Here is a 22,807-nt window from a genome sequence, read left to right as displayed (position 1 = left end):
TGAAACCACGTCATCACCCAGTGTGCAGAGCGACAGCCAGGAAAGCAGCCAACTCAGAGGCCACAGAGGTGTAGAGACGGTGGCACAAACAAAATAAAAACACAAACACAGAAATGCAACAAACAGAAATGAAGAGTAAATTAATCAAACTAACTTATAGCTGCTACTAGAAATACTGTTCCCCACTGTGTGTCTTATTAATAAAGAAAGCTATAACATGAGATTGCTGTATTGCACTGACAGCAACACTTAAGTATCAGTTCATTAACATTTTCCCCTGTAATTAAATCTTGTACTGTTGTCAGTGTGTGGACATGGTGGTTGCTTGTATTGACTGTGGGTCATTCAGTAAGATGTCAGGGTCAGCGTGAGTGGGAGGAGAGCTGGACGAACTCCAGCTTCAGTGACCAGCAGAGAGTCCAGTCTGCCCACTCGGTTCAATCACCCTGGGCTAATAACCAACACCGTGGGTGGATTTGTCAAAAACAGTAGCCCTCTGAAAATGATTCATGTTGACATCTGTCTCCCTGTAGAGCTTTAACACAGTAGCCATCCCTAGCAGCTTCTAAAATATTTCATCAAGGCACAGTCATTAAGACCGAAAGGTGATAATGAACTAGGTCTTACTTTGAAGGAGAAAAAAATCTATGTAGGTAGTTTGTTAAAGCACAAGAGCAGAATGTATGTGCATGTCAAACCTGCATAGTTGCTCAGGCCCTTTCTCTTCTTTCTCCTCCAGTACAGCCAGATGCTGAAACCCATGAGGATGACCCAACAAGCCCCTCCGATCCCGGCAATAAAAGCAGGCTGCTTCACCACATCAGTTATCTGCTCTGTGATGCTGTTGTTCCGGTTTCCATGTATAATCACGTCCCGGAACTCTTTACCTGAGGGCACAAGGACAAACAGGCAACATTAAAGTGCTGCTGTGTGGAGAGCTACCAAAGGGAAACAGGATACATCAGTGCTGTTGTGAATCATTTGAATCTTCAAGGTGAATGTGAATGGGCTTGGAAATTTTTCACTTTTTCATACCTATAGATTACTTAAAGACAGGGTTAGGGGCTAGATTAAGCTCAAAGAAAGTAGGTCTGACGAGTTTCAGCTGATGTATTGACCAGCAAAGCAGGACACAGATCTAAAGGATGTGCAGAGAAATATAATGTGAAGACTGAAAGAGACAAAGCCTAAAAGCTATAACAAACCCCCAGGTGAGCAGGTTGTTTGCTTAGCTAAGCCCCTAATTCACTCCACTGCCGGTAAAACACACCATGCGAAATGAGACGAGAGGACCCTGGACTGTATTGATCTCCAATCACAGCTCAACCTTACGAGCCTGCTTGACACTATTTCTGGCAGCCTGGTAAGACTGAAAGCACAAACTATGTCACCGCACGCTGACAGGAACAGATGCACACTTATAAAGATAAAAGCATATATTATCTGTGCATATGCCCATGCAAAGTTGCACTAATCTATATCTTTATATTACTATGTAGCCGAATGGACACATGCTCATCCGCAGACGAGCAAAAACATAACATATTATAACCACAAGCTCGAGGCTGTGCTCTCAGAGATGGATTATGTGAGTGACACTGGGGAAATAAGAACATGCTGCAGGCCAAGCCATCAGTTATGGGTCAAATCAGGCACAATCTGCCACAGCTCCACATAAATCATATGCAGTCAGGCCACATATCAAAATAATAGTGCTTCAACAACAAAAAAAAACATTTGGTAATTCCACGTCTTTCATGAAAACATTCACAGTATTTGTGTTTTTCTTGAAATCATTCACTGACGCTTGCTGAAATACAGTGCTATTCTTTGTGAAAACCTCTCACGTCTTTCATTTATGTGAGAAAAACACTACAGCAGATGTTGAAAAGTTGTGACTCCTTTTTTTATCGATCGTTCTCACCAATGATAATAGGCTGAGGTTCACTCTTCACTCCAACCCCTGCGCTTGTGCTGGCAGCCACTTCCACATGGTACACCACTCCCACCTGCAGCCCACCCACCACCACCGAGCGTATGGCTGCATCCACCGTCTTATTTACATGGAAACGTGTCTCGTTCCCCAGACACCAGATCTGAAGCAGAGAGGGAGAAAAATAGAGAGATGCGGTTGATTCCATTTGGCTTTGTCTGAGATAAATGACAATCCATGCGGACTTGCTGGGACGAACCTTGTACTCTTGAATGATGCCGTTCTGGTGGTCTGGCGGAGGAGGGTCCCAGGAGATGCTAATGGAAGTACTGTTCTGGTTTCCCACGGTCAGGACTGTTACCTGCTGAGGAGGGGCACTGGGAGCTGAAAGAGGAGGTAGAAAACGTCCAGGTCAACAGACAAATATATGACTCCACATGTCCAGACAAAAGAAAAAATAATTAAGTGCCACTAACAAGAATACTGGGTAATGTGCATCTGGGTGGATTCAAACCAGAGCTCATAAATATGCAACAATAAGGGGATAAATACAAAAAAAGACATTCACATTCATACTTCTCTGACTGATGATATTTTGTACTGATGGCACACGTAACTGAAGCCTGTCAAGATGTTTTATCAGAGGGGGATTTACATGAAGTCCAAGGCAGATCTGACATGGCTATAACCTGTCTTTAGCATTTCACTATGATTTAATAAATCATCCTCTGCTCCAGCCTTGTGGATTTGCACAGAGAATACTGCTATTGATTCGTGGAATGATGGCCTGGCACAGTCAGGCAAGTGCTCTCAGTCACGCTAAGACCCTAGCATTAACGGAACCAGGGTGGCATGTGGGTCAACGGGCTTATAGGATGAAGCACAGGCAAGAAAGAAATATGAAAAAAATACATTTTAGAAGAAGGGAACAAGGTCTCAGTAAACATATTGACTGCTTCCATCGATCGACCAGATGAAACTAAAGCCAGTATGGTAAGGATCAGAGCCATCAACATGTAAGTGAATCGGCTCCATCCACAAGGAGACAGGGAGTAGACAGAAACAAGACAAGTCCAAGCTTTAATAAACCTCTGTTGTTATTCTGATGGCAACAATCTTCTGACCCCACAAGGGGTAAGAGGAAAAATAAATAACAGTTAGCCCAACTGGAAATAACGTTTTAAAAATAATGTTTTCTCATTTCCGCAGCGGCTGGCAGGGGAGAGGCACCACAGCAGAATACTGACAGGTCAATTACTCCTGGGCTGCCTCTCCCTTACCTCACCTCCATCCAAAATGGCACGTGTCACCCTGTAAATCTGTGCTCATCCCTCAGCGCAATTGGCTACACCGGCCCCCAGAGAGCCAGAAGGCCCTGGCATGGTAGAAGATGAATGGGTCCAATGATGAACCCAACACCTTGGCCAGATTAGAAACAATCTACCGAGGGAGCATCTGATCAGCTATCATGCTCAGGCCTCTCCAACGCTGCATTACATTCAGGTGACAAAGTGCTGGATTGGTGCGTGGCAGCCATCAGAGACAATGTCGTTCAAAGTTAATGTTATGAATGATTTAGCAGCTTATTATCATGCATATTTGTGCTAAACAATACACATTTTTCATTAGAGGCCTCGGAGGCTCTGCTAATAGAGCCATTAGCGGAGTGATGTATGGCAGGCAGGAATGTGACCCCCCGTCTCTCATGTGCACACTGTGCTCTGCTGAATAATGAAGGAATACAAACATGGATCCATACACAGAAAAAAGTAGCCGATAGTTAATGTAAAGAAGTGGGTGGTGAGGGAGGAAAGCTGTGAACCTTCCCCAGAGATCAGTGTAGATGATTAGTTGACAAATGAACATTTATACAAACATTACTGAATTCCTTCCCCCTAAATAAGCATTACTTTGCATAAAAGATGATCCTGCTTAGTGGCTTCTTAAACAATCATTCAACAGGAATCAGATGGCAGCCAGAGTTCATTTATCAGTCATGATGTGACTGTCCAGATGGAGAGTGAGAGAATGTGTGGAAAAAGGGGGGGAGAGAGACAACAAAGATGGACGCAGCATTGATGTGTCGCGCATTCTGTAACCTACGTCTGCCTGGAGCTGCACAGGGGATTCTTTAATTGTGTTGGCTAATGGACAACCTAAGTTTTAATCACCCTCTAAACTAGATTTCTCTATCCATCTAGCCACCCTCTTCAGTACAGTCCCAGAGTCTCCGAGGAGCCTGGAGCTGTGTGTTTGACGGTATATGAGCTATGACCAGGCACAGCAGCAGGGTTATGACAGAAATAGAAAGTGTTTGGGATTCTGTGGGACTGGGATGCAGATAGAGCAGAAGCAGGGAATGTTATCAGCATTGGTAATAGCTGGGACATGTAGGTTTTGGAGGCCTTAGGGAGAGGAAGTGTGTTGGCATGCATGGGTTTACCGTATTTGTGTGTGTGTGTGTGTGTTTGGGACAGCTGTTATGTGATGGCAGTTCCACTAGTGCAGTGCATTCACTGGATAGCCACAGGAGATACGGTCCCTCCGAGAAAGAGAAAATAAATGGGCTTGTCATCCTGACAGGATGTGAACCGTCTCCTATACATGCAGGCCTGAATATGCTGTGGCAAGATAGGCTTGGTCTCCAGTACAGAGTGTCTGTATTTGTCTTTTTGTGCTGTTGTGGGCATGTAATGTGTATCTGTACTTCCAATCACATCATAATTTAATTCATTAGCCTCAAAGGCTGGTGCAGGACTGGTGGATGAATTTCTGTTCTGGCATAGGCCAGAATAGTAAAAGTAAATTCATCCAAACCAGACCTGTGTGTGCCTGTGTGTGATATTGTGCCATGCTGCTCTGTGGCCTTGTCAGAGCCTGTATGAATCAAGCTTTGGGTGACAGATCATCTTCGCAGGAGGAAGTGTGAGCTGTGTCCAATCACAGCTCGGGTCTGTGGCTGCTGGGTGATGGATTAGAAGAAGGTTGGCACTAACACCACCAATCATAAACAAAAAAACACAGCAGGAAGGTCAGATGGACAAGCACAAACTCACATGCACGCACACATTTATCCACGCATATGCTCTCAGTTCTCAGTATCAAATAGAGGGGCAGTCTCTGCAAAATTACGACAAAAAACAACATGAACGCAGCCTAAGGGGTCATGTGTCATCTGTCATTCCACATTCAAGTGGATGTGTTTTTTTTTATATTTTATTGCTCCTGACATAATCTCCAAATACTCAGCAAGCTGTTCCACGTCGTACCTTCTTCAGTGGTCCGTGCCGTCCTGGATTCACTGTCCATGCCTTGGAACTCGTTGAAGTAAGGCCGGACCTTGATCTCATAAACAATTCCCTTCTTGAGTGCGGAGAGGATCACGCTGCGCTCAGAGGGGACCTTCACATCCTGCGTCTGCCATGGTCCTGGTGAAGGCAGCCCTGATGTCTGCCTGTACAGAACTCTGTAGCCCTGAATGAACTGAGACTGACGATCCACCTGAGAAAGTAAATGAATATCAGATTACAGCTGGATTTCAGTGCAAAAAGAACTGTGCAGCTCTGAAACAGCTACTATTGATGTTTATCTGCAACATGGTTTTTCCTCACAGGATTTTGCGCATTACACTTTAGAGGATGTTACTTGTTTAATGGGCCTTTTATCACCAGCCATGCCACACTTAACTCAATTAACGCCCTGACATTACCTCATACTCGCGTCTCCCACCCCAGAGTGTTCCCACTTCCATTAAAAAGACTTTTCACCTTAAAGGACATATGCATGTCTCATATGTATTATAAATGCAAAATAGTGACACCATAAACCATTTCCCACCACATCTAGGATGAGCTGTGCCTATGAGAATGTCATACAGCAACAAATACATAGGCCCTGGGGACATGAGGAGAATGCACAACAGTGGTGATAACAGCAGATATGTCCCATAGAAAAGACAGAGTGGCAGGATTTGTGATAGCCCCCTGAAATCCACAAAGGGCCCCTCTTTTAAAACTTGGGCCCATTTAGCCAGACAGAAAATGCTGAATTTATGCAGAGGAGGAGCAGCGGCATAATTCACTGTAATGGCTTGTTAACAGTAGAAGAAGTGAGCAGGGCTTTCAAGTGGGATATTAAGCAGCTGTTTTTCGCCAGTGTAGCCCGAGTAAATCAGCAAAATGGATTCCCTGCTTGATGCGTGACTTTTATTAATGGAATGATTTGGGAATATAAAAGCTTTCTAAGAGTGGCCCCTCTGTTTACTGAAAAGGCCCCTGATTGATTAGGCAGCCATGTTTTGTGTTGACTGTACATTACAATCATAAAGCCATGCTTTAGTATTAAATTTGCTACCACATCTTGGGGTGAGACTTACTACAGGGGTCAATAAACATGTCACCAGGAAAACTGCTAATGTGGTTCATATGAAAATGCAAGCCAGTGCCAAATGCCACTAAGTGGTGTCAAGTAAAGAGCTGCACCTGAGTGATTTAAAGCACTATAATCAAAATAAACCACCACATATACCGTATGAACATCTCAGAATGAGGAATCTAAATAGCCTTTTTTCCTCATTACCACAAGATTAAATTAAAACAATTTAATACAGCCCTCAGCTGTTTTAAAATTTTGACATTTAATAAACTGTATAATTTTGGGACATAGCTGATCTCATGGTGCCACTAACACCCTAATATGTGCATATTTATCGTAGAAAAACAGGTCTGTTTGTATAGTTTGCATGTATAAATATAAAGGAAGACTAATGCATCCTGGCAATCGGAAAACTTGCATTCACAACCACAAACATTAATTTCAATTTAATTTAATCTCAGCAGTCTTTGCTTTAAGAAGGACACAGCTAAAGACATATGGAAGATTGATGAACAACCAGATGTCTCTGACATCTCTTTTGATGTTCACTCTAGTTAAAGAGACAATTGTGCAACCATTTGATGTGCAGTTACTTCTAAGTCACCACTTACAATATTTCAAAGCTGCAGACTTAGGGAACAGTCTGACAAAAATTTCCTGACATAAAACAAATTGTGGCCTCGAGCGGCACCTTTTTGGCTTCAAAGACAGATCTTTAGTATCAACTGCCTTGGCTTTATGACTCAATTTTGCAAAATCAAAGATGTAAAAAGAATGCAGAGAGGTAAGAAAACCGCATACAAGCCAAATGATTTTATATATCTAACTTCCTGCAGTGGAAAAACTCGAGCTGAACAAATGGAAAAAAGATGTACTTGGTGAAAGTGTAGTGTCAGTTAAATATAGTTGCATTCAGTTTGCAAAATGAAAAGCTGTACTTACTGTCCATGTGACCTGAATGGTTGTGGGACTCAAGACAACCGGGTTGTGCAACCGAACTATGACCTCGCCGAGCTCCTTTTGTACGTGTCTGTGGTCGACCCCTTGAGCCGGCGGGCTGATATCTATAAAAGAGAAAGAACGAAAAATAAGAAAAAGCGAGAGAGGGAAAGAGGTCCCAAAATAAAGCAAGAGAGAGTAAAATGTTTTTCGCTCTCTTCCACTTGGTTTTCACAGAGTTCACTCAGCTCCTCACAATAAACCCTGATTCATCACCATCAGAAGTGGAGTGATAAAAGAGAGACTGAATAGACCAGTCGGACTTAACAAAGACGTGTACACTTTGTGATCACGACTTCTTTTGAAAGGAAGCAACTTCATCTGCATTAAAATGACCTCATTCCATTTTGAATTAGGGGCTTGTCTGTTATGAAGAAAAGAAAGTAGACTTGGGTTTGCAAAGTTCTGTAGATGTGTGACTTGTCTGCACTTACTGGGGCCTGACTGAGCAACCGCAGCAACGAATGAACTCTGAATGTGCGACCCTCAGACATATTGGATGGAAGATGAACGGACACTATGACACTATTTTCCAGCTCATTTCACATATGCATGTGTTTCAAGTTACAAGCAATAAAAAACTCCAGTGCATGAGATACTGAGTGTGGTTGAAGCGAGCCACATTTTGAGTTATTTACTGAAGGGAGGAAAAAAGAAAAAAGAAAATTATATTTCAAGAAAAAGCTTCATTCAGACAACCCAATACAGTCATAAATCACAGGCCACACTGATAGGGCAAGATGGGCCAAAAACAGTTGAGAAGACGTGAAAAATAAAATTGTCATCAGTGCATGCCGTTGTCAATCAACATATATTATCTCAAGACCTTTATCTCTGCATGAGAGACATATATTGCATTTCAAATCCACTTCATTTTTTTGTAAAGATACTTTTGGCTTGTACTTGACAGAGCTCGGTCAAATGTTGCTTTTTATTTATTTAGTTATGTATTTTTTGCTGGAGAGTTGTCATATTGATGCAGTGTGAAGGCTGTGGTCTGTCCGGTATTGTAATCAAATCTTCTCTGGGTTTGGAGACAGTCTTTTTCTCCTGTTACGATGATTAACATAGCAGGGATAGCACTAACTCCGTTAGGCCCTCGAAAAGCAGACCTGCTTATTTTATATAATTGCTTAAGTGCAGCCTTAATAAGCTGAGCTGAGATGAAGAATTTGACCTCTGGAAAGTTCTGCAGTGGTTCACTTTAGCTATTCACTACAGATGACTGAGACAGGCTGATAAGTATCACAGTTCGAAGAGGAGCAAAGTGACATTAGAATATCAGCAGAAACTGAAATTAGAGGCAAAAAAATGACATGCCAAAGACTGAAAGTGATGGTAAAAGTCTGATTTTGAAAAATCTGAATGCCTATACTACATATGTATGCAATGAAAACTGGTGGTATAATTAATTTCCTTCATATTAATGCAAAGTACCTTGTGTTCTGACAGGATCGGACATGGGGCTTGGATCGCTCAAGCCCTGGCTGTTGGCTGCTCGAACCATGAACAGGTAGATGGTGTTGGGACGGAGGCCTTTGACAGTAAACTGTGTGGTTTTCACATGATCTGCCACTGTTTGCCAGCTGTTGCTTACTGATTGACTGCAATACAAGAGAAATTTATTCCACATCAATTTTAAATATCTTGTCACATATTACATTACATTTGTAACTGCAATCCATTGCAAGGCAAGCTGAGTTACTAACTAGCGAGTGAGGGTTTTATTTGAATGTGGAAACAAACCTAAATGCCTCAATGACAAAGGAGGAGATGGGAGATGTTCCAGCCATTCCAGACTGCCAGGATAAGGACACACTGTTCTTTGTGACATCAGTGACTTGAGGTTTAGACGGAGGGCCTGGAAGCTCGTTCTCATCATGGTTCTTTATAACCATCACTCCACCTGATTCTAAATGTACAGAGAGGAGACAGAGAGAAGACGATTACTTCAATAAGAACTATACAAGACAAGTTAAAAGTATAATTTCACTCCTTGCACATTAAATGCTATTATACCATCTGTCTTTGACCTACCTTTGACTTCCAAGAAAGCGCTCCATGATGTTTCACCACTGGAACTGGTGGCCACACATGTGTAGATCCCAGAATCTGACAGCTGGTATACGGAAGAGCACATGCATGCATGAATAAAAAAAAAACAAAAAACACACCAACAGCACTGATGCACTAATGATTCCACTTACAGCACAACTGGCGAAAAACATGTTAGTTCACACATCCTATGAGCAGCAGTAATGGTTGAATACATGCGTTCTTTCTGTCACAGAAACGCTGAGAAGTGATGGGGGGGATTCACAACCTCGACTTGTGCTGGACAAATTCCGTGTCATTTGCGAGTGCCTCCAAGTGCTGACGCTAATGTCCAAATGAATTCCATTTTCTACTCACCACCCTTCCATCACTTTTCCCTCCCCCTCCTTATTTCCCCACTGTCCTGCCGACCACAACAAAGCCAGGCTAATTAATTTAGGGTGGGCCACTATAACCCCCTGGACTGATGACAGCTGGCTCGTCTCCCCATCTCTCTTAGGAACTTTGGTTGTTTGTTGGTTTTTGTCCCCCTGCCTTCCTTCCATTTATTAAATAACATGTCAGTGGTCGGCAGCTTTGTCAAGCGTAATAGGTATTCCACTGAGGCCTCTGAGTGGGGAAAGAAAGAAGTGAGCCTGCTAAATTTAATCTACTCTAAACATGGAAGTGTGTGCACGTGTGTGTGTATCTGTAAGTGCATATATGCTCTGCTACAGCTGGAGTTCACCGAGCAAAGCACAGCTGAGCCCACTGCATATTTATCTCTTCAAGATATTTTGCTCATTCTATGCTAGTACTCAAACAAATGGATCACGCAACCTGCACTGACTGAACAAACATTATAAAACACAAGTGTTAACTTTCAGAAAATACAGCGGTAGCATACAGCAGCATAAATTAATGAGGTGTTCTGAAGACCTTAACACCTTTACCTTGATGTTTTTGATTTGCAAGCTGCCCAGCTCCTGCAAGGACATGCGTGGGTCCTTTCCCAGCAGACTGACCCCATCCTTCAGCCAGCTGATGGAGGGGATGGGGTCTCCTGACGCCTGACACTTCAACAGCGCCACACTGTCCACCCCGAGTGTCTGATTGGATGGACCTTGCCGAATAATGGGAGGAGGTCTGTCTGTGAGCACTGAGACACAAGGAGGAAAACACATCATCTGCATTTTGAAGTTCAGATGGGTGACACTGCTCACATAAAGCGCAACAAACTGAGTGACAGAACTGATCATAAACTGCACCGGGGGGTGGATGTGGGTATCTGTCATAAAGTGGACTATTTTCCCTGCAGGTCTTGTAATCATGCCACAGAACAATGAGCATATCCTGTACTTCCAGGAAGCACAGAAAGAACAGCTGACTAGTGTTTTGCAGTTTCATTGATGTGGCAGAGGGATACTAAGTGGCTTCCAGTTACTGCCTGGGTAGCCTTATTTTTATACACTACTCTAGACTCTGTGGTACAGTTTGGCGGTGAGACACTCGCCTATTGACTCAGTGTGGTTCAGATAAATACTTCATTATGTGCAGCGTGGGGCACAATAAAAGGTGAATTTCAAATAGTGAATCTTGCAGAAACCAAATGGTGATACTTGTGATGTATAAAGAGTGTAAAGAAAAGTGTCTAAATCTTTATATTGATTAATTAGTGAGGATAAACCATTTTTATATTTTATTCCAGTTTCTCTTCATATGAGCATTAATACTTTGATGAATCCCATTTATATGAGCAAATTCATTTGTTATAATGTGCCAAAAAAGCCTGTGGGTTACCTCTATGAAATAGTGGGTATGTCAGAGGTGATCTCACAGAGATTTAGCACTGTAGCACACAGGCAGTTTATATAGAGTTGAATAATGTGGAGTCCCCCTGGCATCACAGAACCCACATTAATTAGAAAGTATAGATTAATGATGTCAGACCTGCAGGGGCTAATTACCAAGTCTACCTCAGTAACCTTTCAACACATTATCACACCCTCACTTTCAACCCTATTTTCTCTCTTGCAGTTACATCTGACAAAAGGAAGCGATTCCAGGCAATTCACTTTTGCTGTCTTATGGTCACCCTTCGCTTGGGGTCATGTAAGACAGAGGAGAGTAAGTGTGCGGAAACCCAATATATTGCCCACCACAAGCCAAATGTAGTACATTAATTTCCCTTATTTGTTTTTAGTCTTCTGTAAGGTGGAATAAAGGGTGAGTACGATCATATGAATCAAGACTAAAAATGTAAATCTGAAACTGCGCCAAGCCAGGATCCGAAGCACCTGCTGCCAGCTGGAGACTCGCAATGATGTAGTTTGTTCCATCTGTAATATACTCAGAAGGTTTTCTATTAACTACCATGTTCAGCTAGATATGTATGCAGACATTATAAACTTGAATGAAGCCTTCTTACTACTAAATAACTTGAATTATGTTGAATAGCTCAGATTAATAGGTGTTTTAAGTGGATTTCCGTTCTCAGTGAAAGATCAAGAGCTACTGTATGACTAGTTTTGACAAAAGCAAGTGCACATACAGATAGCACTGCATGATTATTGAGTTTGATGCATCTGATGTATGTGTCAAAGGCATGTAGGAGTGACAAAGGGAGGAGGCAAAGCTCGGCTGAGGCCTTGGGTCTCTGGATCAGGAATTTCTCATTACAGATCTCCTTGAACTCCACAGACTGTTGGCGGGACTCGGGGTAGTAAATCACACGAAGACTGTAGCAGGTGTGGCCATGACCTCACCATGGGCCTCCTTCACTCGTTCCTGCTTTTGCTCTTTTTGTCTTGAGATCAATTTTGTAGAAACAAGCCTTGAATCAAAAAAAATATTGTACATATTTTCATGAAAAAAACTAAATTAACAAAATGATTAATATAAAATTAATTTACCAGATCAGAGATTCTTTTCTGCTATGAAAACTGAAAAAGTAAACAATCCACCGTACTGTTTAGATTAGATTATGGATGTATCCTGTATGCTCATGCTGCTGCCTTTAACCACTCAAGCCACTGGAGGTTGTCATGTTTGGAACAATTTATTTTAGGCAAAATTGCATTTATGAGAGCAAGAAACCGTAAAAATAGACAAGATATACAGCTTTTAACGGTTATTTGTGACATGCTTTCCAGTCAAAAAAATGTAACCAAATTTACATTTAAAACTGTGACATCTCAGTATACCAAATATATATAATTTGCTCTGGGAAAAAAAAAAAATCCTGTACTACGTGGCATAATCATGAAGCTGTTTTTCTAGTGTTGGTAATACCTGCGGACTCCTGGAAAAATACTGAAAATGTTGATTACATTTTTTTTAATTTTTGTAAAGTAATCAAAGAAATTCAATTTTCTTTTGTTTTGTCTTATTTTCATCATGTATGGCATTATAATTGTGACATACTGGACAAATTTGAGAGATTTTGTAGGTTCTCTCTGTTTCTAGTCATGGTTGTGCTGTTTCCGTGGATGTGCAGGATATTGTGTTGGATTGAATAATGCAAGTAAAAGTGACAGGAGAAAACAAAAATCCCAGAAAATGCTTGGGGTTCAGAGGGTTAATTTCTTTAGCAGGATTCAGAGCTCCAAAGCCACATCACAGGATAGATTTGGTTTTGAAAGTTCTTCATGTGACCTCTCAACAGGAAGTCTGGTTTTCCGGTATTATTCACCTTACATCTGGAATGAACTTGAAGCTGGAGACTCATTCCTCTGAAAGACCTAAACGCATTACTAGCAAGTATTCTAACACTATAACACAATAGTGTAATGTTTGTTTAAAGAGCCGGGTTCTGTTCGAGGTTTTTTTTTTTTTCCCTGTTAAAAGGGTTTAATTGCCATTGTCACTGCAGGGCTTGCTCTGGGGGTTCAGGCACATGGGTTCTGTAAAGCATCTGCAGACAATTTGACCTGTAATTGGCGTGATATCAAAAAATTGAATTGAATTGTTGGAATTAGTGTTGCTGAATATTTTTTATTGTGATGATGTATGTAATTTGTTTTCAGGTCTTGAGCTCACTGAGAAAAATGTAGCATAACTAAAATGTGATGTATTATTGCAGGCAGTTGAAGGACATACTAATTTCCTACCTGTATCACACAAAACAAGAAAAAAAAAAGTGTTCCTTCGGTGCTTTTAATCTTTCTGCTAGCAGGTGCTTCCACAGGCATATGGATAGCCGTCTATCTTACCATCACAATAGCTGAGCAGATTAGATGCTCCCATGCCTAGCAGGACCCCATAATTCATTCCACAGGAAAGCTATTGTCACTCACTCACTCCATCTCCTTCTGTCTCCTTTTCTTGCTCGAACACATCCTTGTGCCTCGCCCCCCCACCCACCCAAACACTGACCATTAAACTTGATAGAACTCAAGGGCAATGCTATATTTTCGTTCCAAAAAGAAAAGAAGAATTTTTTAATTAAATTTTGCAGGGAAAGAAAAGAAACAAAAACCTTAGAGCAAAAACACACTGAGTGAAGGTCATGGGCATATTGGTATTTCTCAAATGAAAGAATTTGTTCTTGCACGCAGAAGAACGACAATTTTATTTGTGATTGTGTACCTACCGTGTGCTTTCAAATGTGATAAAGGCCAAATTCTCACTTAAGCTCAACAAGGTGAGAGAGAGGCTGCAGTTAAACCATGACAGACTAAAATCTGTATCAATAAAATGTTGATGGTTCACCAGAATCACTACATTTGCAGCAGTGCTAAACCATGTGCTGGTGTGCAGTAGTGTGCTGGCATGGAAGAAGCTACACATAATTTTTTTTTTCCTCTCACCATCTGTGACCTCCAGTTGAGCCTTGGCGAGAATGCTGCCTGCAACGGTCAGGGCCTGGCAAATATAGTAACCAGCATCTGCCCGCTGCACAGATGAGATGGTGAGGTCTCCGCTGGGTGACACCGAAAAGCGACTGTTGGGCTGCTGGGGTTGGTTGGGAAAAAGCAAATTCTGCAGGAAGTGGAACAAACAGCCAATTAGTGAGAACATGGAACCAGTACAACCTGGAAAAAATACAAAAAACGCTCACATGCACACCGACACATACGCACACACTTGCATGCAATCATCAGACTATTCCAGCTACAGCACCGACATTTTCATCTACCACTTGGTTAACCAACCTTGCAAACTGCATAACATGTATACAGTTTGATGATTTGGTTTCATACTTTGACTTGGGCCAAGCCAGAGGCTCCACACTTTGAGGAAGGCAACTTTTGCTCTTGTTGGCTTCATGACTACTTTCCTCTGTACTTCAGTTCCATAGTGGTTTTGAGCTGCATTTGTAGCCAAAGAGACCACCCCATACGACTTGTACTGAATATAATGCATTTTAGCTGTAAAATAGCTGAAGATGCAGGGATAGTCAGCATTTCAGAGTAATTCTGAGTAAACATGCCTGATGACATTGACAAAACATCACCTCTACTTTGTTTTGTGTTTGTTTAGCTTTTTTTTCCTTACGATCTCCACAGGGAACTGGCAAATACATTAGCTGTATTTAATTCCACCTAATCACTTTAATGCAACAAATTATGCTAGGGTTTTTTGGGTTTTTAAAAAAAATTAGGCTCAATGCATCCACAGCAGATGAGAGATGTACACTCCAATATTCTCAAGTGTGAGAGAAAAGCCTTTGTTATTTAATTACTGCACTTAATTAGCTTTAATTTGTTCTCTCAACAAATACCTTCATCTCTTTTATATGTCAGTGTGGTTAAGGTAGAGAAACCATTGAGAAACACACGAAAGAAAGACGAGTGTGAGGGATGTGCAACTACTTGTATCAAAGTGCTTGTCGCACATTCATTGCAAATGCATCATTTTTAATGACAACTAGCATTCCAGATTAAAGTTCAGAGTATTACACAGTAGCACTGAGTCATCGTGCTCTCAGTCACATACTGGTGAATTAAACCAAAAGTCTGTGTGAACATGTAAGCATGTGTCTCACTTCTGTTCGCTCTTTCGAGAGAACTTTGTTGTAATTGTTGGCCCGCAGGCAAAGTGTGTTTGTGTATAAGTGTGGGTGTGTGTGCTTCAACCAGAGCTGAATCATATCTCTGGCTCATCTACAAGTCCCAACAGGCTCCTAATTGGCACTGTTGTTGACCGTTGTGAGGACACCCAGGTATTTGAATGGGTTATCTGCTGGAGTGAGGGATAGGATCGTTCTTATCAGTTCAGGGTCGCAGAAAACCGATTAGCACGTTGCCAGGCGCGCTGTCGTTTGGCAGCTCCTGAGAACAAAGGTGTATCTGTGTGTCTGTAGTAAAGATACTGATGACAGATAGTGTAGTTTGAAGTGCTGTGTGGGGGTGTGTGTGGGTGTGCGTGGGGCAGGAGAATCATAAGCACACAGCCATTGTACATACAGCCCGAGGGAATCCAAACAAAGTACTGAGTGTTGATAACACTGGTTGCACTGCAGATAATAAAAGCTGCCTACTAAGAGAGCAATATGTTTTCATATGTAAGAAATACTGTGTTAAGATAACAAAAAAAAAGGATTAAAATAGTTTCTACTCTTACCTGACCTCCCTCCTTCTGCCAGAAGACAGCAGGCTGAGGATTTCCTTTGGTTTCACAAGGGAAGGTGGCAGTGCGGCCTTGTGACACAATTTGGTCTCTTGGACGAATGACAAACTGGGGGGCAGCTGAAGTCAAAGGGCCAAAACAACAGTGTGAGAAGACCAGTGGTACACAGTGAGGCGAAGACTGGAATTTATCAGGGCTTAGGGACTTCAAGCAAAAAACAAGCAATTTACCACATGGTCAAATCAAAATGGGAGTGCCGTACAGAGCTTCCATGCAGTGCTATACAGTATCTGTCTTTTGCCCTGAACAGAGGAGGAGCACCAGTGACTATCATGACTATCACTGCCATGGTAACCAGTTTGGCCATTCATTCAGGTGAGGCTGAAGCTGAATGAATGACAGTCACATTGGCATTCACACGAGGAAGCGCCTCGGTCACAATGGCATTTATATCTGAGACAACACAAAGGCACACCCATGCCCTGAAAACATCCAAAACAATGGCATAGACAGGTAAAGACAGGAAGGGTTAATCATGTTTGACTTTCCATATGTGGGATTTACTCTGCATCAGAATGCATCTCATATACAGTAAAAGTCAAGATCTGAAGTGGCTTGATACAACTTCTGATCAAAGCTATATCAAAAGGAAGTGAAAGACAGAAAGGAATATTTCTGTGTTTACCACACTTGGAGCTAACACCTCTCCATCAAAGAGAGAAGAGGCTTGAGAAGCTATCAAACTTTGAAATGCTAGTGTGAAGCTTTCTCGGTCAATATTCACGACTCCATCAGCAGCCAGGCCAGTTGTCACAGACTCACAGTTGGGAGAGAGCGAGACATTTCTGACTGACAACTTGACAGATGCAGCTCAATAATAGAGAGAGATGTGTGTAGAGATTAAATATTAGTTATTTAGAGGCTGTGTTGCCTTTCGTCAGTCCATGGTAGGGAGGTCTCTCCAGACTTTCTATTAGTGGCCTTTAACAAGCAAAAACGGATAAATTCAAGTGCATAGCTGGCAAAATAATGAAACCTAGCATCTGTCTTTGCTCAGGAGAAACTTTATGAGCTGAGATCAACAGATGTGTTATTATTTGAGCAAATGAGTTTGTTTCTTAAATAATCAAAACCTGAATTAAACCTAGTTGCCATATGCTAATCATCAATGCAACTTTACAAGACAGCTTCAGCTATCTCAGGAATAAAACTAGATGTCTCAACATTGGCCTGAGGTAATTTACAGCATGAACTAAGGCCTCTTCTTTATTCTATGGCTGTCACAGGAGGGTCATGGAGACTCTTATTGACAAGTGCCATGTTTGCCAAGATAAGACATCAACGACGCGTCTCTTAGAGGATTAAACATGGCTCTGAGATAATGAAAGTCAACAGATTAAAGACCCATAATCTCAGGTAAGTGCATACAATGGGTTCTAGGCACCATTTCCTTCAAACAAACAAAAGGAGAGATGGATAGATTTCCACTTGCTGCTGTAAAATTCTATAACGAGAAATCTGACTTGTAGCAATGCAACATCTTGCACCCTTTCTGTTTCTTTTGATTTCTTTGTAAGTCATTTCACTGATCAGCCAGCTGGTTCCAGTAAGGCCAAACTCTTCCCATTTGGCAGGTTTCTTCATGTAATCCCTTTTTGGGGGTGTGTATTTGTCAAAGATACACACAGTTGGGAATGGTACAGATGGCAACAGATTTACTGCCTTCCCATTTGGCCTTCTGCAGCTTGGATATCTTGTGGCTCTCACAATGCTGGGCCCGATACAGAGCTCCTAAATCATGCTCTGGCAAGGACTCAGCTCCCTCCCTTTTCATCCTCTGCTCTGTTCTATCCCACACACTGCATTACTAACTACTTGCTAAAAATATGGATCCACACCTTACAGAATGGTCTGTATTATTGTGCTGCCTGGCATTGTCCTTGCCCACATTGTCTTCATTAGTAAATCCTTCCACATAGACTCACATTGTGCACATAAATTCAAGAAAAGTTGTAGAAAATAGCTTACACATTTTATGTCCATATTTAACATAAAGAATACTGTCTGAGTTATGTGATTGTTTCATATATATATATATATATATATATATATATATATATATATATATTTATTTTTTTTTATTTTTATTTTCCTGACTAATTGTTTGCAGTTGAAATTTATTTTGTGTAGCTCAGCTAGATTTAAGGGAACCTAATAAATGAAAAATCAAGTTTCATCTTCATAGTAGTCATAAGCTCTGTATTGGGATTTTTGCAACCGAGACACTTCATTATTGCTTAAGAGCAAGTTTCCTATTTTGTCATTCTGCTGACATGTTTGACTCACTGATAGCTGGTCAGAACATCACATTTTATCATTACATTAAAGTAAAGCATCTATCAGCTGGCTGTGATTAATGGAGTTTTCTTACAAGACCAAAAGCTGTTATCGCTTAAGCGTGTCCTGGTGGCCGAAGATGAAATATGAGCTCATTCTTTACCTGTGGCACAACTTTGATCTCCCTTTCTATCTTTTAAATTATATTTGAAAATGAATAAAATACTTATGGGGAAATGAGATGTGGATTGACCTAAAAAGAAGAGGGAGGCCCACTGAGAAGCATAGATCAAAAAATCTGACAAATCAAGAGGAAGTCACTGTATGATCGTTTCATAGTTTGGCTCAGGGCTAACTCACACTGGCCCTGCTTCAATTCAGACAACCTTAATGACATATGAGAAGCTCCTTCCTGTCCCGTCTAAAGGAAACACATGATCAGGGGCCCATATTTAATTCATGACAAGTCACATCTGCCTGGGTTGCAGAGGACTCAGCATAAAACAGCAGTCAGGGTGAAAAGAACAAATGGACAAAGAGACAGAGATCCATTCAGTATCCTCAGGAAAAAAACATTTCCTCTCCCTTAAAGTCCCACGTTCAATCATATTTTATTCAAAAGTTGACGGCAATTACTGTCTCTTCCCACAGGCAGATTGAATGTGTAATTTCCTCCATCTTCTTGGAATCTGACAGTTTGACAATCGCAGAACAGCCACTGCTGTTTTGGCAACCAAAGTCCTGCCAATGAGGCAGTGTCTGCTTTTTTTCTGCCAGTCAAGCCTGTCTTGACACATACTTCTGCCATTCTTTTCTTCTCCATTCTTTGTCCTGCTGCATGTTTCTCCACTCTTTGTCCTCCTGGATTCCTCCTGTTTCTGCTCCTAAAAGTACACCTTTCTCTCAAGCAGCCCATTTTCACTCACTCCCTCTAACAATCTAACATCTTAAGTGTGTCAAATTTGCCTGTACCTTGACCTATGCCTATCTATATAAAAATAAAATGAAAACTTTCAACTACATGGTGTGTGGCTCAGAAGGAAACAAACTCATCCAAAACAAACAGATCTCAGCTCTGTGTTCCAAAAATTGACAGATGGCCTCAAGACTTGCAAGTTAAACACTTCCTGGACCATATGAGACGACAATGTCTGAGACTATTAGACTGCCAGCATAGTCATTCATTGTATAGAACACTGTCTAGAATCTAAAGAGCTTTCTGTTCAGAGCAACAGTGATAGCGGCAACTTTAAGGAACTATACTAGATAAACCTGTACTGTAGCAATGTGTTGTTTGAACCTCTGCCAGGTACATCAACTTCCGTTTGAGATCAAGTGATAAAAATAAAAAGTGAACTTTGCAAAGACAGCTGCAGTTTACATGTAAAAAGTTAAATTGATTTTACAACAAGCAGAAGCTAAAGTAGGCGTAAGTATCTATATCTTCAGGTTGAAAATTTCAAGCAGTCATTGATTGTAAAGAATTTTTCATGAAGCATTGAAAATTAATGTTTTCCTTGCTTGTATGTGTTCATTTACAACTGAACCCAAAAACTGCAGGCAGTCTTATATTTCTTAATGCTGACATGAACCTACTGAAATTAAAGCTATATTTGCCACTTTAATACATGTATTCATTGTTCAATTTAAAATTAAATATGCTGAACGACACAGCATGAAGAACAGTTAGTGTGAAACTGTTCAAACAAATTAATATGGACTCAATATAGATACTCAGAAAGCTTAGAAGTCAAATTAATATATAGTTTTCCCTTTGAACTCTTGTTTTGTTTAGTGACTGCAAACAAACAAAGCATTTACCACATTTAGTCAACATATTGCCCTGGTGTAATATTCCATTTGAGCATTTTTCATGTTAGTAGTTGAGGTAGAGCTGCAAAATCTCCAAAGATTATGTCAAAATCTGATCTGCAAACATCAACTCTAAGAGAAGACAATTTGATGCAACATCAATGTTAGTCAAATACAGTAATGTTAAAGCAACGGTGGCTGATTGTCAAGCAGTCAAATGCAATAGTGTGTATGGAGAAGGCATGCAGAATGGAGTCAAATCAGAAGGATGGGTACTTACCGACAGGGCGAGCTGGAGACACAACAATGGAGTGGATACACAAAAGAAACAAATTAAGACACAGACACACAAACATATAAAACAACAGAAGAGGAACAGAACAAACATAACAAAAATAAGACAAAAGGAAAATCAAAATCAGAATGAATGACATGTTGTGTTGGGGCCAGCACAAGTCTGGCACAGTGTAAGCATGACACAGAGGATCCAGTAACTTTTGTCCACTGTCCACTGGACAGCTACGTGGACGATCTCAAAGCATCTGACTCTCAGAACCCCGAAGTGATACTGTCAGTCTGGTGAGAGCACCCACTGGTGGCCAAAAATTTGTAATTGTCTTTAAATGAATGTGGGACTCGCCTTTTTTTTCCCCTCTTCAGAGACAAATATACTACTGAACCTTCTCTGTCTGCATTAATGAAATCTACAATTCTATGGGTGGTGTGTGTTTGTAATACCAAGGCAAAGGTGCGTTTATTATAACTGCTGATGAATAAAAGAAAGACTTAAGAGACTAGGTCAGCATGTACGTTACAACCAGACTTGTGAAATCCCCAAAGTCAAAAAAAGACCCCCAAAAATGAATCCTTGCAGGTGGTTGTTCCCCAGTGTCCCCTCTGTGTCGATGTGTGTGTCATCACAATAAGATGCTACGCTCACAAATCTAGCTTCCAAAAAGGTAGAACGAGTAGTCAGCGCAGACCTTGTGTTACCTCCCTTTTGGCCCCCTGTGTTGCTCGAAAGCGCTCCACAGGGACCTTAAACACTTGGGTTTAATGGGAAGAAGAGTGGTGAAGAAAAAGGGAAATTATGGTTAGAATGTTTTATTAACCTTGCAAACCCCAGGTGTGGTAGTGAGGGTGTGCACCAGTAATCTGTGAAATGGCTTTGCTGACTGGGTGGTTACAGTGTGGAGGTTAGTCGAGCTAGCAGACCACCACAACGGGGAGGGGAGGGTGACAGAGTGTGTCGACGCTGCACTTGGAAATGTAAATAATTAAACAGATTCATAGACTGTCTACATCTCTCTTGGCAATGGGAGTCGGCATTCTGCATTTCCATTTGTGTAAAGGTGAAAATCTGGAGAGAACTGCCAATCTAAACCTCATATTGGTATACAAGAACAATAACCTCAATGGACCATGACTTCTCTATATGTTATGTGTCAGCTGTCCAAGGCGTTTCATACCTCTGACTGTGAGAGTGGCTGAGGCCTCCAGCTTGCCCACACGGTTTTCCGCCACACAGGTGAACGTGCCTTCGTCATTAACAGAAGCCTTTTTCACTCTCAGAACATAGTCTTCCTTGTCGTACTTGATCTCATATCTGTAAACAAAAAGCAAAGTTTCTTGTTTATCGTTAAATACAAACACTGTAAATATAGTTGACGCTGTAACAAATTAAAATAAAAAAAATCGCTTCAAGTTTTCATCCATGTCTGTTGAGTTTTCTGGCAGCAGACATTAAAGGCTTTCTTCCCTCTCGGAGACAAACACCGGAGCACAATTGTTCATTCTGACAAATGGAGATTGCAAGGAGGATCAATTATTCAGCAGTGACACACAGTACACACAGAGAGGTATGCATTCAGCTGGAACGCCCAAAACCTGTACAATATTCATGAGATGTTTCTCCATGTGTGTGTATATATATGTTTAAATCATACTTGAGAGTGTGTGTGTGCATGTGCATGGCTGCTACATGAATGCACAGTTGCAATGAATCTATATAGTTACCTTCTTGCTGCAAGGTATTTCAACTGACCAATACAACAACTATACTAAGGTAAAGTTACATCAGTAGTCAAATATATGTGTTTATGTGTGTTTGTGGGCCTGTTTGAATTGTATAAAAGCTGACAGGGAGATGATGCTGGTCTGGTTTGTTGTTCCAGTCTGTAATAGAAGAAGGTGCTGGTCTGGCAGAGAGTAAGCAGATAGTGGGGGCGGCAGTGCTGTGTGATGGTGGTCTGTCAGGTTGACAACCCTCTGCTGTCCACAGTCTGTCAATCACAGACACTCTGAGCAGAGCTGAGATGAACAGATAAAGAACCTGAAACTATGGTGCCCCATTAAAGGCTCTATGTAGACTCTCTCTGTATGATTACAAAAATGTTTAAATAATTGAAAAAAACGATACAGTCCTGGAATTGATGCGGTCTAAGTACTGCTTTTCAATCTCTGTACTGCAGTCTGCCACGGTATCTTTGTAATCTTACTACTTGGAGTCTGCAAAGTGAGAGTTTTTCCTAAGCACAGAGGGGCTTTAAAGAAAAAAAGCCTGACATTATATTACCCTTTTATTACAGCGTATGCCTATGTGCTGTAAAATTCCAAACTTGCAGTCCAACAACTATTAAAAACACATAAAAGAACCAAGAGCAGCGACGTCTGCCTAACACGCAGTGAACCATTCAGATTGAAAATGCCAACACAGAGTTGTTTAAGAACAAACTACACTGACCATGT

At 41.3% G+C, this 22,807-nt stretch overlaps 1 protein-coding gene across 8 annotated transcripts in view; it reads right to left on the bottom strand.

Annotated features, from left to right (window-relative positions):
• robo2 (roundabout, axon guidance receptor, homolog 2 (Drosophila)) overlaps window positions 1–22,807 on the bottom strand; it is a 275,636-nt gene that overhangs the window by 30,981 nt on the left and 221,848 nt on the right. For 5 of the 8 annotated variants that reach the window (XM_022192116.2, XM_022192117.2, XM_022192110.2 and 2 more), the window contains exons 6-18: window positions 21,529–21,665; window positions 20,340–20,351; window positions 15,905–16,029; window positions 14,149–14,320; window positions 10,294–10,499; window positions 9,344–9,425; window positions 9,053–9,218; window positions 8,744–8,910; window positions 7,250–7,371; window positions 5,203–5,434; window positions 2,193–2,317; window positions 1,925–2,096; window positions 699–887 (exon numbers count right to left, since the gene is read on the bottom strand). In XM_022192116.2, the coding sequence (XP_022047808.1) occupies window positions 699–887; window positions 1,925–2,096; window positions 2,193–2,317; window positions 5,203–5,434; window positions 7,250–7,371; window positions 8,744–8,910; window positions 9,053–9,218; window positions 9,344–9,425; window positions 10,294–10,499; window positions 14,149–14,320; window positions 15,905–16,029; window positions 20,340–20,351; window positions 21,529–21,665 (1,907 nt within the window). The remainder of the gene's footprint in view (window positions 1–698; window positions 888–1,924; window positions 2,097–2,192; window positions 2,318–5,202; window positions 5,435–7,249; window positions 7,372–8,743; window positions 8,911–9,052; window positions 9,219–9,343; window positions 9,426–10,293; window positions 10,500–14,148; window positions 14,321–15,904; window positions 16,030–20,339; window positions 20,352–21,528; window positions 21,666–22,807) is intronic. The other 3 variants (XM_022192118.2, XM_022192111.2, XM_022192114.2) reach the window with 1 other exon arrangement.

The sequence above is a fragment of the Acanthochromis polyacanthus genome, chromosome 13 (genome assembly GCF_021347895.1).
Source record: "Acanthochromis polyacanthus isolate Apoly-LR-REF ecotype Palm Island chromosome 13, KAUST_Apoly_ChrSc, whole genome shotgun sequence".
NCBI lineage: Eukaryota > Metazoa > Chordata > Actinopteri > Pomacentridae > Acanthochromis > Acanthochromis polyacanthus.
Note: the sequence above shows the minus strand (reverse complement) of the source record. Positions and strands in the feature narration are given on the sequence as shown.